The 13554-nt window shown below is 45.0% G+C and overlaps 1 protein-coding gene across 3 annotated transcripts in view; it reads left to right on the top strand.

The window, feature by feature from the left end:
* Positions 1–12835, top strand: part of VEPH1 (ventricular zone expressed PH domain containing 1) — a 371196-nt gene extending 358361 nt beyond the window's left edge. For all 3 annotated transcript variants that reach the window (XM_029615395.1, XM_029615396.1, XM_029615397.1), the window contains 2 exons: positions 5648–5784; positions 11275–12835. In XM_029615395.1, coding sequence (XP_029471255.1) covers positions 5648–5784; positions 11275–11511 — 374 coding nt within the window. In that variant the 3' untranslated portion in view covers positions 11512–12835. The remainder of the gene's footprint in view (positions 1–5647; positions 5785–11274) is intronic.
* The last annotated feature ends 719 nt before the right edge of the window (positions 12836–13554 follow it).

A 13554-nucleotide genomic window follows, 5' to 3' on the forward strand; every position in this document is an offset into this window, starting at 1 on the left:
TGTGGGCGCGGCCTGTGGCTCTTTCCAAGTCTCTGCATCCGTGCACATCCTCCGGTTGTGCGTTAGGTACCCCTGATGAACCTGCTGCCTCTGGGGTCACCGGGCTGGATTTAAAGTTAGCATACCCATAGGCAAGAGGGGCAGTTCCCTCCAGAAATTATTGGAGGGTGTGGGAGATGGTATCCCTGCCTCCGAGTCAGGTCCCTATCCAGATTGTTCCTCTTTCTACAGCCCTTATCACCTTGGAGTTGCCCCACTGCTGCAAAGGTCCTGCAGGAGAACTCAGCACAGGGCCTGTGAGGCCCTACCTGCTCCTCCCACAAGTGCTTCCTGTTACCAAATATAACCTGCACCATGGCTGTCTCTTGAAGAAACTGGCAGGATCTCTCAAAGGGGTAGGCCTCAGATGTACCTTCCCCACCGGTCCCTCTGCTCTCCATGCTCTTGTATGACCCCCAAAATAAAAACTATGGAATTCACTCCGATTGAGTCCATCCTTCTCATTTATTTTCTTGCACACATTTAACAAGACAAAGATTAAAGGTAGGAGGTGGTAGTTCACAATACAATTAAATCCAGAACTGCTGATGTACCAAAAGCTCTTAATCCTGTCTGCAATTTTATCATGCAGCATTAGGCATACTGCTCATATATTCTCTCTAAAACTTGTTCTATCATTCACAAATCTATATATAAATCCTCCCCTCTTGACCTCAGGATTCCTTTACAACTATATTCTTCCTCCCGCCTGTTGAGAGCTGCCCAAAAAGGCTCTCTAAAAACACCTCCAATTAAATCATTTTCAAATAAAAGAGCCTTCTCTACAGTCGGCCCGAATCATTGGAACTCTCTCCCTTCAGAACTTAGACTTGAACAATGTCCAATTACTTTCAAAAAAAGACTCAAGACTTGAATCTTCTCCCTAGCCTACGCCTAATTCGATCTTAATCCTTCCTACCCACTGATGCATATTTTCATGTTTTTCATTCCCAAACAACCACAAATAATAGCTCATATTGCTCTTTTCTCATGCAATTGCCTGTTACATGTTTTACTACCAATCCTTTACTGTTCCTGTTATTTATAGGTTCTTTGTCATTATGAGTTTAAATGTATAATATCCAAGTTCTGTCTTTCCTGTTCTCTGTAAGACTCAAGTTAGTCATTTCAATAGTTATATGTAAACAGAAGTGCTTAGTGATTTTGTCTCTAGAACCTCGGTATATAAAAAATGTTAAATAAATAAATAAATATAATCTGAGATCTTACTAAACAGTGAACTAATGCAACTTGCTAAAAGATGATTTGCTCCATGCTGCAGAAAGAGGAGTCCAGTTACAGATTTTGGCATAGTCCTCCCTGGAGCTTCAGGGAACAAGGTCAGAATATGCTCAAGTAAAACAATAACACATCAACAACCCCACAAGAGGCGCTAGAGTGCCATTTGAATTAGCGAGTTACACAAGGAAAACCATGCAATGGGTGGGGCCATCACAGGGCCTGGGGTCACTGAGTTTTCCTGCAGGACATTTGAAAGGTGACAGCATGGAAGCAGTTCGATTGTTATGACCGTCAGTCACAGACGCCTGCGATCGCTATTACTCACTTCAGGTTTCGCTGCTCTCTGGGAAAACTCGCGGCTGTGACTAGCCGCTTCCAACCCTCATGGCTCCATTCCAGGACTCCCCAGGGCGGCGAGGATGCCGCCAACTGCCATGTCTCTCCTGGCCCTTCCTAGGCGCGCGTGCTCCATGGCCCTCCTTTAAGGACGCCAGGGCGGGAACCTCAGGGGGCCTCCCCTTGATGACATCACTAGCCCTGGACTCCTGGCTCTAATCAACTTGGCAACGAGTTCCTTCCTTGCTGAATCCTGCTGGTCTCTCTACAGACGCTGGTTCCTGTTTCCTGCTTCTCCTGGTGTGAGACTCTCTTGGGTACCCGCTCCTCGGGGGCCCTGCTCCTATTTCTGGCTATCCACTCCTCAGCGGACCCTGCGCCTCTGATGCTGCCTACTAGCTCCTCCGCTCCTCGGGGTTGTTTCTGGAACTACTCTACTCATAGAGACTCAATATTGGTGTACTCCATCCTGTGGACCATTGCCTTACTACTCTACTTCGTGGAGACTCAACGTAGGTGTACCCCGCTCTGCGAGCCATTGCCATTCACCTGTGACTGAGCCGCACCCTCCGCTCCTCGGGGCAGCGCATCGTGTGCCTTCTGACTGTGCTGCACTTCCCTGCTCCTCGGGGCAGCGTCCTGCCTTATCTCTAAGATGGTACCGCGCTCCCCCACTCCTCGGGGTAGTGTTCTCTTTCACTGCCAGAGACCCCTAGGCTTCCCCGCTCCTCAGGTAAGTCCACGTCATTTTCCCGTGCTGACTCTCTCCATGGCTCTGCACCCTGGGGTCGCTCTCTCAGCACTCCCCCATACCCTGCCTGCATTCCCCGCTCCTCGGGGCCTGCTCAGCACTTCACCACTAGGAGGACCTATTCTGGCAATTGTATCCACATCCCAGTCTCCTGCTCTCTCTCTCTACTCTCTGGGCTGTGTCTCCTATTGCTGCAGACCTCACCTCCCGACAGTGAGGCCCAGTGGGGCTCCTCCCCATGGATGGTACCATCTCTCACCTCGGGCCAAGGGCCCACTAACTCACGAATCCTAACATAGATGGTGGCTTGGCAGCGGCGCATTGGCGCTTATGAAAGTATAGCACTGGCGGCAAATGCATATATTACCTATGCTTAAATCTGGGCCTGTGAGATGAGTGAAAAAGAAGACAAGAAGGTGAGAGGACCAGGGATCAAACACTGAAGAGAGGGAAGGTGGATCCAGGAGTCGAATTGGAGGGAAGGAAGTAAGGTAAGAGGGTAGAAAGAACCAAGGATTTTTTTTTTGTATTTATTAAAATTTATTGATCTCTTAACACAAAATAGGTCTAAGCGATTTACAGTAAAACATACATAAAATTGATATTAATGACAACACATACACAATAAAAACATAACAAGAACTAAAGATTGACTTTGGGGACGGGCAGGAAGAGAGGGAGAGAGGACTGGTCCAAAGATCAAGCTGGAGGATGAGAAGGAGTGAGGACTCTCACTGAACTGAGTCCTTCCCTAATGAGTGGATGCCCTCCTTAGTGTTCAGGCTGCAGCCGGCCCTATGAGGTTAAAAAAAAAACCCCAAAAAACTAGAGAAGAGCAAGTTGCTGGTAACTGTTGGCTTGTTAGACGTTTGAACATTTTTCTAGGCTGAACCTTACTGTTCCATGGATTTTATTTTTATTTATTTTTAAAAATGTTTACCCGCCTTCTATATAATTGCTCGAAGTGGCAAACAATAAAAACATTCATAGTCATAAAAGCAAACAAAAAAGTACAAATTAGACCCAAATCATTGCACTGGAAGAAAAGCTGCACTGGAGATCAGTTATACATCTATCTGAATACTGAATGGTGCTCATTGGTTTTTACTCAAATGGAGTGCCATTTAAGTCCTGAAATGCCTTTTCAAAAAGGAAACGTTTTATTGCCTTTATTAATTTTTTATTTTTTTTTAATCTAATCTTACGTAAATTATCTAGAATAGAATTCCATAGAGTAGGGTCTGCCACAGAAAAAGCGCTGTTGATGAGTAATGTCCAGACGGGCTACTTTAGCTGATGGAACATCAAGTAGATTTTTTGTGGAGGACTGTAGTTGTCTCATAGGCTTGTGCAAGCGAAAAGATGCATTTAACCATGGAAATTTATCACTGTGCACTAGATTATGAATCAGCGTTAATATTTTATATTGGAAAGGTAAGAGAAAGGTAACCAATGAAGGTTAAAGAGAGTCAGAGTGATATGGTCTCGGAGACGAGTACCTGTCAATATCCGAGCGGCAGTGTTTGGTTGCCAGAACGCCAAGGTACAGAGAATTGCAATAGTCTAATTGGAGATATTCAATGTGTGTACGCAGTAGTAAAACATCCATTGTTGCTTTGCAGTGCAGACTTTGCACAGCAACTTCAGAAAAGATTCCTTTCAGCTTAATTACCAAGTTATAGAGGTGCTGACAGTTTAACTCTTCTGTGCACAGATTGTTATTTGTACTGGATTACAGTGTTGACTTTAACAGGTAAGAATACTTACTGTGTTATTGCTTGCTCTGTAAAACCATTGTCAAACAATAAAGTGGCCAAAGAAAGCTTGAGAAAGCCATTGGTAAACAAGTCTTATACAGGCACCTTTTAGCAGTTAGCACTAATGGACTGGAAGGTATCTGCTCAAAGATTAGAGAAAACAAAAGCGGATTCTGCCCTAACAAGACACCCTGCCAAACACAGTTAAGGATACAGTCTAAAAGAGTTGCTCACGTTAAAAGGCCCATATACTAGAGATGTGAATCGTGTCCTCGATCGTCTTAACGATTGATTTCGGCTGGGAGGGGGAGGGAATCGTATTGTTGCCGTTTGGGTTTTAAAAATATCGTGAAAAATCATTAAAATCGTGAGCCAACCCCCTAAAACCCACCCCCGACCCTTTAAATTAAATCCCCCACCCTCCTGAACCCCCCCCAAATGCTTTAAATTACCTGGGGATCCAGCGGTGGTCCAGAACGGCGGCGGTCTGGAACGGCCCCCTGTGTACACAAAATTATGTACACAATTGAATCCTTTTGTCTTCAGCCGGCGCCATTTTGCAAAATGGCCGCCGCAAAATGGCGGCGGCCATAGACAAAAACGATTCGACGCAGGAGGTCGTTCCGGACCCCCGCTGGACTTTTGGCAAGTCTTGTGGGGGTCAGGAGACCCCCCCAAACTGGCCAAAAGTTTCTGGGAGTCCAGCGGGGTTCAGGAAGCGATTTCTTGCCGCGAATCGTTTTCCGTACGGAAAATGGCGCCGGCAGGAGATCGACTGCAGGAGGTCGTTCAGCGGGGGTTCCGGACCGCCGCTGAATGACCTCCTGCAGTCGATCTCCTGCCGGCGCCATTTTCCGTACGGAAAACGATTCGCGGCAAGAAATCGCTTCCTGAACCCCGCTGGACTCCCAGAAACTTTTGGCCAGCTTGGGGGGGCCTCCTGACCCCCACAAGACTTGCCAAAAGTCCAGCGGGGGTCCGGAACGACCTCCTGCGTCGAATCCTAAGGATGATAAGAAATCGCTTCCTGAACCCCGCTGGACTCCCAGAAACCTTTGGCCAGCTTGGGGGGGCCTCCTGACCCCCACAAGACTTGCCAAAAGTCCAGCGGGGGTCCGGAACGACCTCCTGCGTCGAATCCTAAGGATGATACTGCAAACTGCGTTTGCTCAGGTAACTGCTAGGAGCCCACATACATGCGATGGGTGTATTTTAAATCGTATGCACGCAATTGTGCGCACAATTTAAAATGTCTGCATATGTGCGTATAGGGGCACCCGCGCACTCGTTTTAAAGTTACTGCCCCTGTGTAATTATGCTCCTTAGAGATAGACGGCCCTCTAACTCTACACCATAAGAATGAGCAAAATATTCCAAGCTGCATGTACATAAGCAACTTTGCAAACTGCTTCCTGGCAATTTCTGGCTCGTGAAAGAGTTTAAAAGATGGTTGTTTTTTTTCTTTGTTTCCTAGAGACAGATCTAGGCATACCTGAGCAGCTATATTGTTTTTCCTCCACAGTTGTAAATCAAGAAGGTCAGCCCCTCATTGAAGGAAAACTCAAAGAAAAGCAGGTCAGATGGAAGTTTATCAGGCGCTGGAAGACACGGTACTTCACTCTGGCCGGCAATCAGCTCCTCTTTCGCAAAGGAAAATCTGTGAGTGTTCTGGGGGGTGCGGATATTTGTCATTGTTATCATTCACCTTCTTTCCCTTTCCCTTCTTCTGCAGGAGCCTGAAAGCTTTGGCTAGTTCCCCCCACCCCAGCCCATGAGTTATACATGAGCTTGGCTCTTGACTGGTGGAGTTCATGCCTTCCTATGTGGAAGTGAGGACATTAAGCTGTTGCAGGCAAATTCTGAGATGGTTTAGACCTGACCATGAACATACTGACTGCTGAGAACAAGTGAGCTGTTTCCATTTAAGTTAACCAACCTTATCCCACTCTGTTTTGGGGGTGATTTCTTTATTGGAAACCATCCCCTAGTGCAGTGGTCCCCAACCCTGTCCTGGGGGCCCACCAGCCAGTCGGGCTTTCAGGATATCCACAATGAATTTCCATGTTATGGAGGCAGTGCATGTATACATATTCATTGTGGATATCCTGAAAACCCGACTGGCTGGTGGGCTCCCAGGACAGGGTTGGGGACCACTGCCCTAGTGCATTAGGATTGATTCTGCCTTCCCGCCTCAAGTGGACCTAAACAGACCACCAGCAGGAGAAAGAAAGAATCATAGCGGTCTTATAAAAAAAAAAATATATATATATATATATATATATATATATAACTTACTTTTTTAAAGCCTGCTCCTTCTCTAACTAGTGCTACTTCTTTCCTTACAAGGAGGGGCAAAGTGGCAGTCAGGAAGGACAGTAAGACCAGCTCCTTCCTTGTGTTCCTGCTGTCTGGTTTACTGACGCTCAGAGTCAGCCCCGTGCACGACAAAAAGCAAAATGTTAGCCACAAAATATGTGTCTTTCACTGGCCTGTTTTTAGTCCTCTCCCTGAAAGATTGGATATGGGTGTTCGTTCTTAACAGTAGCCCTTGCGCTAGATTTCTTAAGGGGGGGGATAAACGAATACTTCCCTCAGACCTGAAGAGGTATCTTTCTTCATTCTGACAGTGGTTTCTGGCTTTCTAATGAGCTCTGAATGTGGTCAGTACATTAGGTAAGAGCAGGTACACAGTCTGATTAACAGTATCAGCCTCGGGGTGGCATTTTTACAGAAGACTGCGATATCCCATTTAGCTCCAGCTCTGGGAATTGCAGCTTTTTGTTTGCTGAGCTGGAAACGTTTGGCTCGGTGCCGCAGTGCACATGGGGGGTCAATATTCAAACAATGCTTAGTGCTTTATTTAAGAGATTATCAACCAAACTAACTGCCTGATTCCCTAGGGCTTTTCTCCCATTCTGAGTCTATGGGAAAATACCTTGATAAATCAGGCCCTTAGACACCTAAGCTTTTAGCTGAAAGTTTTCCCAAATTTAGCATTTTTAAACTAATTACATTTAGGGCTGCAATTCATTTTCCTAGTTTTAGGTCCCTAAATGGCTTATTTATCATCCTGCAACATATGTTCTTAGTGAATAGCCCTCATGACCGCTGCAAATAACACATTAATGCATGTTAATGCACATCACAGGTTGATAAATAGAGCCCTAAGAGGGTCATTTTCTATAGCTTTCGCAAGCGAAAAGGGACTTTTCGCATGCAATAGCTAGATCGGGGCGGAGTCGAAACCGGAAGGGGAGGAGTCGGGGCAGCACAGACATCGCTGACGGCGAAAAATTAAGGCCCCTGATCGCCGCCAGTAACGCGCCCAATAGCACCACCTTTCACGGTGGCGCTATTGGTTTGTGAAAGCCGGCAGCGATAGCACCACGATGGTGCAATCACTGCCAGCTTTCGCAGGCCCGCCCCCTGGTACCACGCGATTCACTAAGGCCTGAGATTTTAGAAAATCCAGGCCTAAGTTAGGTGCCTAGTGTTGAAAATCAGTGCTAAGTGCCTAATTCGTCTTCTTTCCCCTAACTGTGCCCTCCCCCCCCCTTGGCCACTCACTTTTTAAAATCCTAAATTTAGGATTTAGGTGCCTAGTGACAATAAACCCAGTCAGTTTTTAAAGGGGCTGATTTAGCTTCCTGATTCCTAAAGATGCAATAGGGTCAATATTCAAAAAATGTATCTAGCTAAGTCTCACCTACCCCCACCCTCCTTGCACCTGTAATCTGTCAGTACAAACTCACTTTGGGCCTGATATTCAGCGCTGGCCAGGTAAGTATCTTAGCCAGATATGACTTACCCAGCTAAATTACAAGGAATATTCAGTGGCATTAACCTGATAAGTAGCACCGCCCAGAACCTGCCACTGCCTGCTCACAAATTGGCCGATTAAAAGATAGCCGGATTTTCAGCAGACTGCTAGGTAAGTCTTACTTATTTGGCTATCCAGGTGCTAAATGCGCTTTCAGCATTGGGTCTCTCTTGCTTAAATTTGGCCGCCTAAGTCTCGCTACACAAACTGGCCACCTTCAGGACTGGATTAAGGCGATATGCGCCCACAAGTAGTGCGGGGGTGGGGGTGGGGGGAGGAGGACGATATTCTCCCTCTGTGAGGGATGGGCAAGGGGGGGCTATCCCCTTCTGCCCAAATCCCCTTCTTCCTTGCTCCTCACCTCCAAGTCTTGAAGATGATTTTGTAAATTTTGCTGATTTTGTAAATTTGTTAATTTTTATATTCAGTTTTTAACACAGTTCCTATCAATTTTCTCTCTCTCTCCTAGCACTTCACTACCTTTCTCCTTCCCGCAACTTCTGCGCTTGCTGTCACCTGGCCCCCATCCTCTCCTTTTTCCTTCCCTGCTCCACCTCCCCCCTCCCTGTTATTTGTAATTTCCTCTTCCGCCTTTCCAATGTTGATTGTGAACCGGCATGATATGTCCTATGAATGTCGGTATATTTTAAAAGCATTTTAAATAAAAATAAATAAAATAAATAAAAAGCAGCGCGGGTCCTTCAGTAGCCCTCTCGCACCAATGGGTCCTGCGATTTCCTCATCCCCTTGCACGAGTTTCCATGGTAACAGGCAGCCCACACAGGAGTAAAGGCAGGGCACCGCAGCATCCATCACCACGTGAGGGCTGCTGGAGGCCCCGCACTGCTTTTTCATAACTTTTAGGAGCTGCTAGAGAAGAGAGAGGGTGTCATCGGCTGCATGCTCAGATTTAGGGATGGCAGCGGTGGCAATGCTCCAGCGCCTATAAAGCATTTGGCACCAGAGAATGTTACTTACATTGCCTATTTCTAAATTCAGGCCTGGCTGCCTTAAATCCAACAGCACGAGTTTTGTACGGTTAGAATTAAGTGGATATTCAGCTGCATCTTTAACTGGTTAGCTGCGGCTGAGCATTCAGATAAAGTTAACCAGTTAAAATTCACCTGCTAAATTTTGCTGCTCGGCTTCTCTTCGAAAATGCCTGCATTTAGCTTAAGTCACATGTCATCCCTCAGCCATCTTCTCCTTCAGTACCCTTCACTTCTTGCACCTTACCCAAAAATCTCCCTGCTGGAGTTCTACATCTCGTCCAGTATCTGCCATGCAACCAACTGCGAAATTAAATGGACTGTAGTTCTGAGTGACTGTCACGGTTCCTGTAATACTTTCTGTGCACACATCACAGTCCAGAAGGATTTAGTAAACCTGCAGAGCTGAAAAGCAAGATCCCTCTCTCCCCAGCAAAGCAAGGTCAACGGGAACGTCTCCAGTTCACCGGGGGCGGGGGGGGGGGTGGATGTTACTACCTTGGGTTGTTAAAAGTCTCCTGGAATTGTTTTACCAATGCTTTGAAAACGTTTCTATTGTAAAGGAAAATAATGTATACATTTGTTTTGGGAGGGGGGCTTAGTTCTGGCAGAAATCTGAAGTTGACAGATAACAATGTTCAACAGCTCTTTCTGCTTTAAATTTGCCGTGAAGGAACAAATCTCTCTCTATCACAAGTTTGGCCAATGATCCTGGAAGAATATCTTGTTTTTCTTTTAGTCTAAACATTTTTTAACTAAAAATCTCACAGTACTGTCCTGAATCAAACCAATCAACACAGATGACATATGAACTCTACCTCTAAGGAACCGGCCATTTCTAACTGTTTTACCATTAACATGGAATGAGTGAAATACATTTGAAAACAGGACATTAGATATCTGAAATTATACATTGTATTTTATGCATATGACCAAAAGTATCTTTATTGTGTATGATTATGATATATCTGTTCAGTCATATTTGGAAATGTCTTGACTTCGCTCGTATGTACAGGTGCCATATAAAAGCTGGAAAAGAAAGAAAGATGCATATACTTTCTAGCTTTCCTCCATGGTTAATGAAGTAGATTAACTTACAGTACTCATCTGAATAGTTAATCAGCTTAATGCTATCTTTTTCCCATGTAATCTGGGAGCTCAGCTCTCCAGGAAGCCAAAAGTAATATGGGAGATATTACAGTGCACTGCTACTAGAGATCAATTTTCAGAACAAGGCAAAATGTGTAGCTTATCCAGCTGAAGTTATCCAGATACGTTATCTGGGATATTCAGCAGGATAAAATGTCCCACCGAATAACAAGGATTAAAGTTATCAGCAAACTTTAGCCAGATAACTTATAAACCTAACCAGCAAGCTTTGAATATTGCCAGTCGGGATGTTCATTCATTTGAAACATGGGTTCCTGTTTGTTTCATAATGCTCTCAAAATGAAATGGAAGAAAAACCAACGAAATTTCATTGGTTTTGTTCCTTTTCATTATGAAATAAACCCATGGCAACCTGGAGACTTCCCCAGCGATTCCCCGGCTTCCCTGGGGATGACAGTTTGTGGCCTCTGATTTTCCTCCGCCCCCAACAATATGAAATTGGGTCTCCCCGTGTGCCCCTCTCACCCTCCCCAAAGAAAATATCTGGGCCGGGAACCATCCCGGCCCCCACTTACCTCATCCATGGGGCCCACCAACCCAGAAGGGTAGGAGAGATGCCCACTCACCTCCTGCCTCTAGGTCCTCTGAATTTCAGTGGCACCCATCGGCCCTGAGACCAGCGCCAAACTGTGACATAAAATGGTGCGTTCTCAGGGCCGCCCAGTGCCATTTCTTGCTTTCTTTTATTTTTAAACAGGATGACTAGATAGAGGGGGGAGGGGCAGAGCTCCTTAATTTCAATTTTCAGCATATTTTGGCATAGAAATCCTTTTGAAAACAGCTCTGAAAGGGTAAAAGCATGCTGCACTTAGCATTCAATAAAGATGTGCATATTTAAGAATTCCTATCTCTGCAAAATGGACCCCAGCAGTTTTCAGGGAATGCGTATAATGCAAAAACACTCGCACTTAGCAGCAGCTTGTTGTGCAGCGTTAGCCGAGCAGTGTAGCGCACAAGTGCCAAATAACCGGACTCTCCGCAGCGTTGTCATGCTATGATATGATGCACTTAAATACTGCCTTCCTCAAAGTACTCCAACCCAACGTGGTAAAGTCCTAGCACCTATCTTTTAATTCTGTGACCCTACTGAAAGAATTAAGCAGCTACTGTCCCAAATCCTGAAACCTGTTTATTATGGTTTTTTGAAATGATCGCTGTTGCCTCTTTCAGAAGGATGACCCTGACGATTGCCCCATTGAACTGAGCAAGGTGCAGAGTGTAAAGGTCGTGACCAAGAAACGAAGAGATCGAAGCCTGCCACGAGCCTTTGAAATCTTCACCGAGAGCAAGACCTACATCTTCAAGGCAAAAGACGAGAAGAACACCGAGGAGTGGCTCCAGTGTATCAATGTGGCTGTCGCACAAGCCAAGGAGCGGGAAAGCAGAGAGGCAACGACCTATCTGTAAAGCTCTTGATCTGTTTCGCAAAAGGCATTTCCATCTCTCAGCTATAGGAACTTCCGTCTTTTGCTTACCATAAGCAAAGGAAAAAAAAATCAAGGGCCCAGTTCAAACCTCCTACATAGAGATGGAAATAAATAGTTCAACCAGTTTGGATTTAACCAGCTCCAAAATCTTCAGTGTAGACGGCATACTTTTTATTCCCTTTTCCCCAAGGTACTGTGCGTGCTAGAAATATTTCTCTCTCATTCTCCCAAACTAAAACCAGCCTGGTAGATGATGTAATAGCAATAACAGAAAAAGCACAAAATGTATATATGGCAAAAATGATCACTTTCTGTTTGACTTTATCACTGAAACAATTCTTGTAGCTTCCTTCATTTTTTTTTGTTTTTGTCTATGTTTATTTAGCTACACATTCACCTCTTCCCCTGCCATACTTCCTTCTGCTAATATCTTGAGGCTAATGTTGCCAGAGGTCATTTTTTTGTACATGGTTCTAATGCATTAAGAACAGGGGTCGCCGCGTCCTGTGGGAGGCTTACGAATGTTGGTGCATGGATTGCACTACGTAGCTCTATTCATATTTGTCAGAACTACCGGTAGAGCTGGGCAAACAGAGCCAACCGCCCTAGGGCTCCAAGCTGGGGGAGCCTCCACGTTTCCTTTGTGTCAGTTTGTGAGTCTACGCTCATACAAACCCAAAAGGGAAGGGGGTTCTCTGGGTCCTGCTTTCTCCAGTGACGGCTCTAAAGCCAGTCAGTCCAGACAATAATGCATCAAAAATAAAATAGGAGAGTACAAAAGCTGAATGGATTCCAAAGTCCTAAGCACCTATGCCTTGACATTCAGAGATGTAGAGAAAAATTTCTGCACAGGAGCAATAGTCTCCTTTTAGAACAGGTAAAAATGTTGTGGGCTCAAGCCATCCATTTATTTTGCTGAGGAATTTGCAGCGTTGAGACTACAAAGTATATAAAAGGATAGCATTGGTTGCTGAGTAGTTCCAAAAAGAGCTCCCAGTCACTAAGATCCAGCACTTGTCGGAAAGGTGGAATTAATATAAACGCACTGTGATTTTACAGATCTGTAGATAAAATAAATGTTTAAATTGCAATACACGAGTTCTAGATTTTGAAACATTCTGTTTGGTGATAGCTGCTGATGGTTAAAACATGTACTGATTTGTTATTCAGAACCTAAGGCAATCCTGATGTAACATTAGCCTATGAATGTACAGTACAAATTTGTATTTTTTCTTGACAACTAAAATTACAGTTGATGTAGAACAAAAAATAACATTAAATAAAACTTGGGAAATAAGCACACATCCTAGGAGATGAGAATTTTTTCCAGGTGCTGATCTATATTTAAATAATAATTAAAGACAGCATGATAAACACATACCTGTAGTCAGAGCAAGATAAACACTGATAAAACACCCCGATGCAAAAATAAAAATAGGTGTTTATTAGATAAACACCAGCAAAAACAGCAGTGCCCCTACTACTATCTCACCTCTCCCCTTACCTGCCTTGGATCCTCCACTCTGTTTTTGTGCATTTTCCATGCTGATGGCTCCTCAGCTGGGCAAATCTTTAGCATCTGAGGGGTCCTTCTCTCTTCCTGCTCCCACCAGCACCACACACAGCTGTTCCCAGGGTGAGCATCAGAGCTGGTGAGGACAGAGTGAGCAAGGGTAAAGGAGTGATGAGAGAGCTGACAGGTTAGTGGGGAGAGAGAGAGTGGCGGAGCTAGGGCCGTGAGTATTGTTTTGTTTTGGCAGTGCATTTGTGTTATGGAAATGTAAGCATTTGCTTCAGACATGGAAAAGGTTCCCAGCAACTGTACCTGCGCCATGAAAACACATTCTGATTTTTCGTAACCTCAAAGGACCCCTAATTAGCTGGAAAATAAACACCTAAAGATAGAAGCCCTAGATCTATTGTGTGTGTCATTGGATCTCCCTATCATCCTGGGAGTCCATAGTGCCATGGACATGTACAGCATATTACAGAAGATATGGATACATGTGTGCATGTGGAAGGT

Source organism: Rhinatrema bivittatum, chromosome 9 (genome assembly GCF_901001135.1).
Source record: "Rhinatrema bivittatum chromosome 9, aRhiBiv1.1, whole genome shotgun sequence".
Classification (NCBI taxonomy): Eukaryota; Metazoa; Chordata; class Amphibia; order Gymnophiona; family Rhinatrematidae; genus Rhinatrema; species Rhinatrema bivittatum.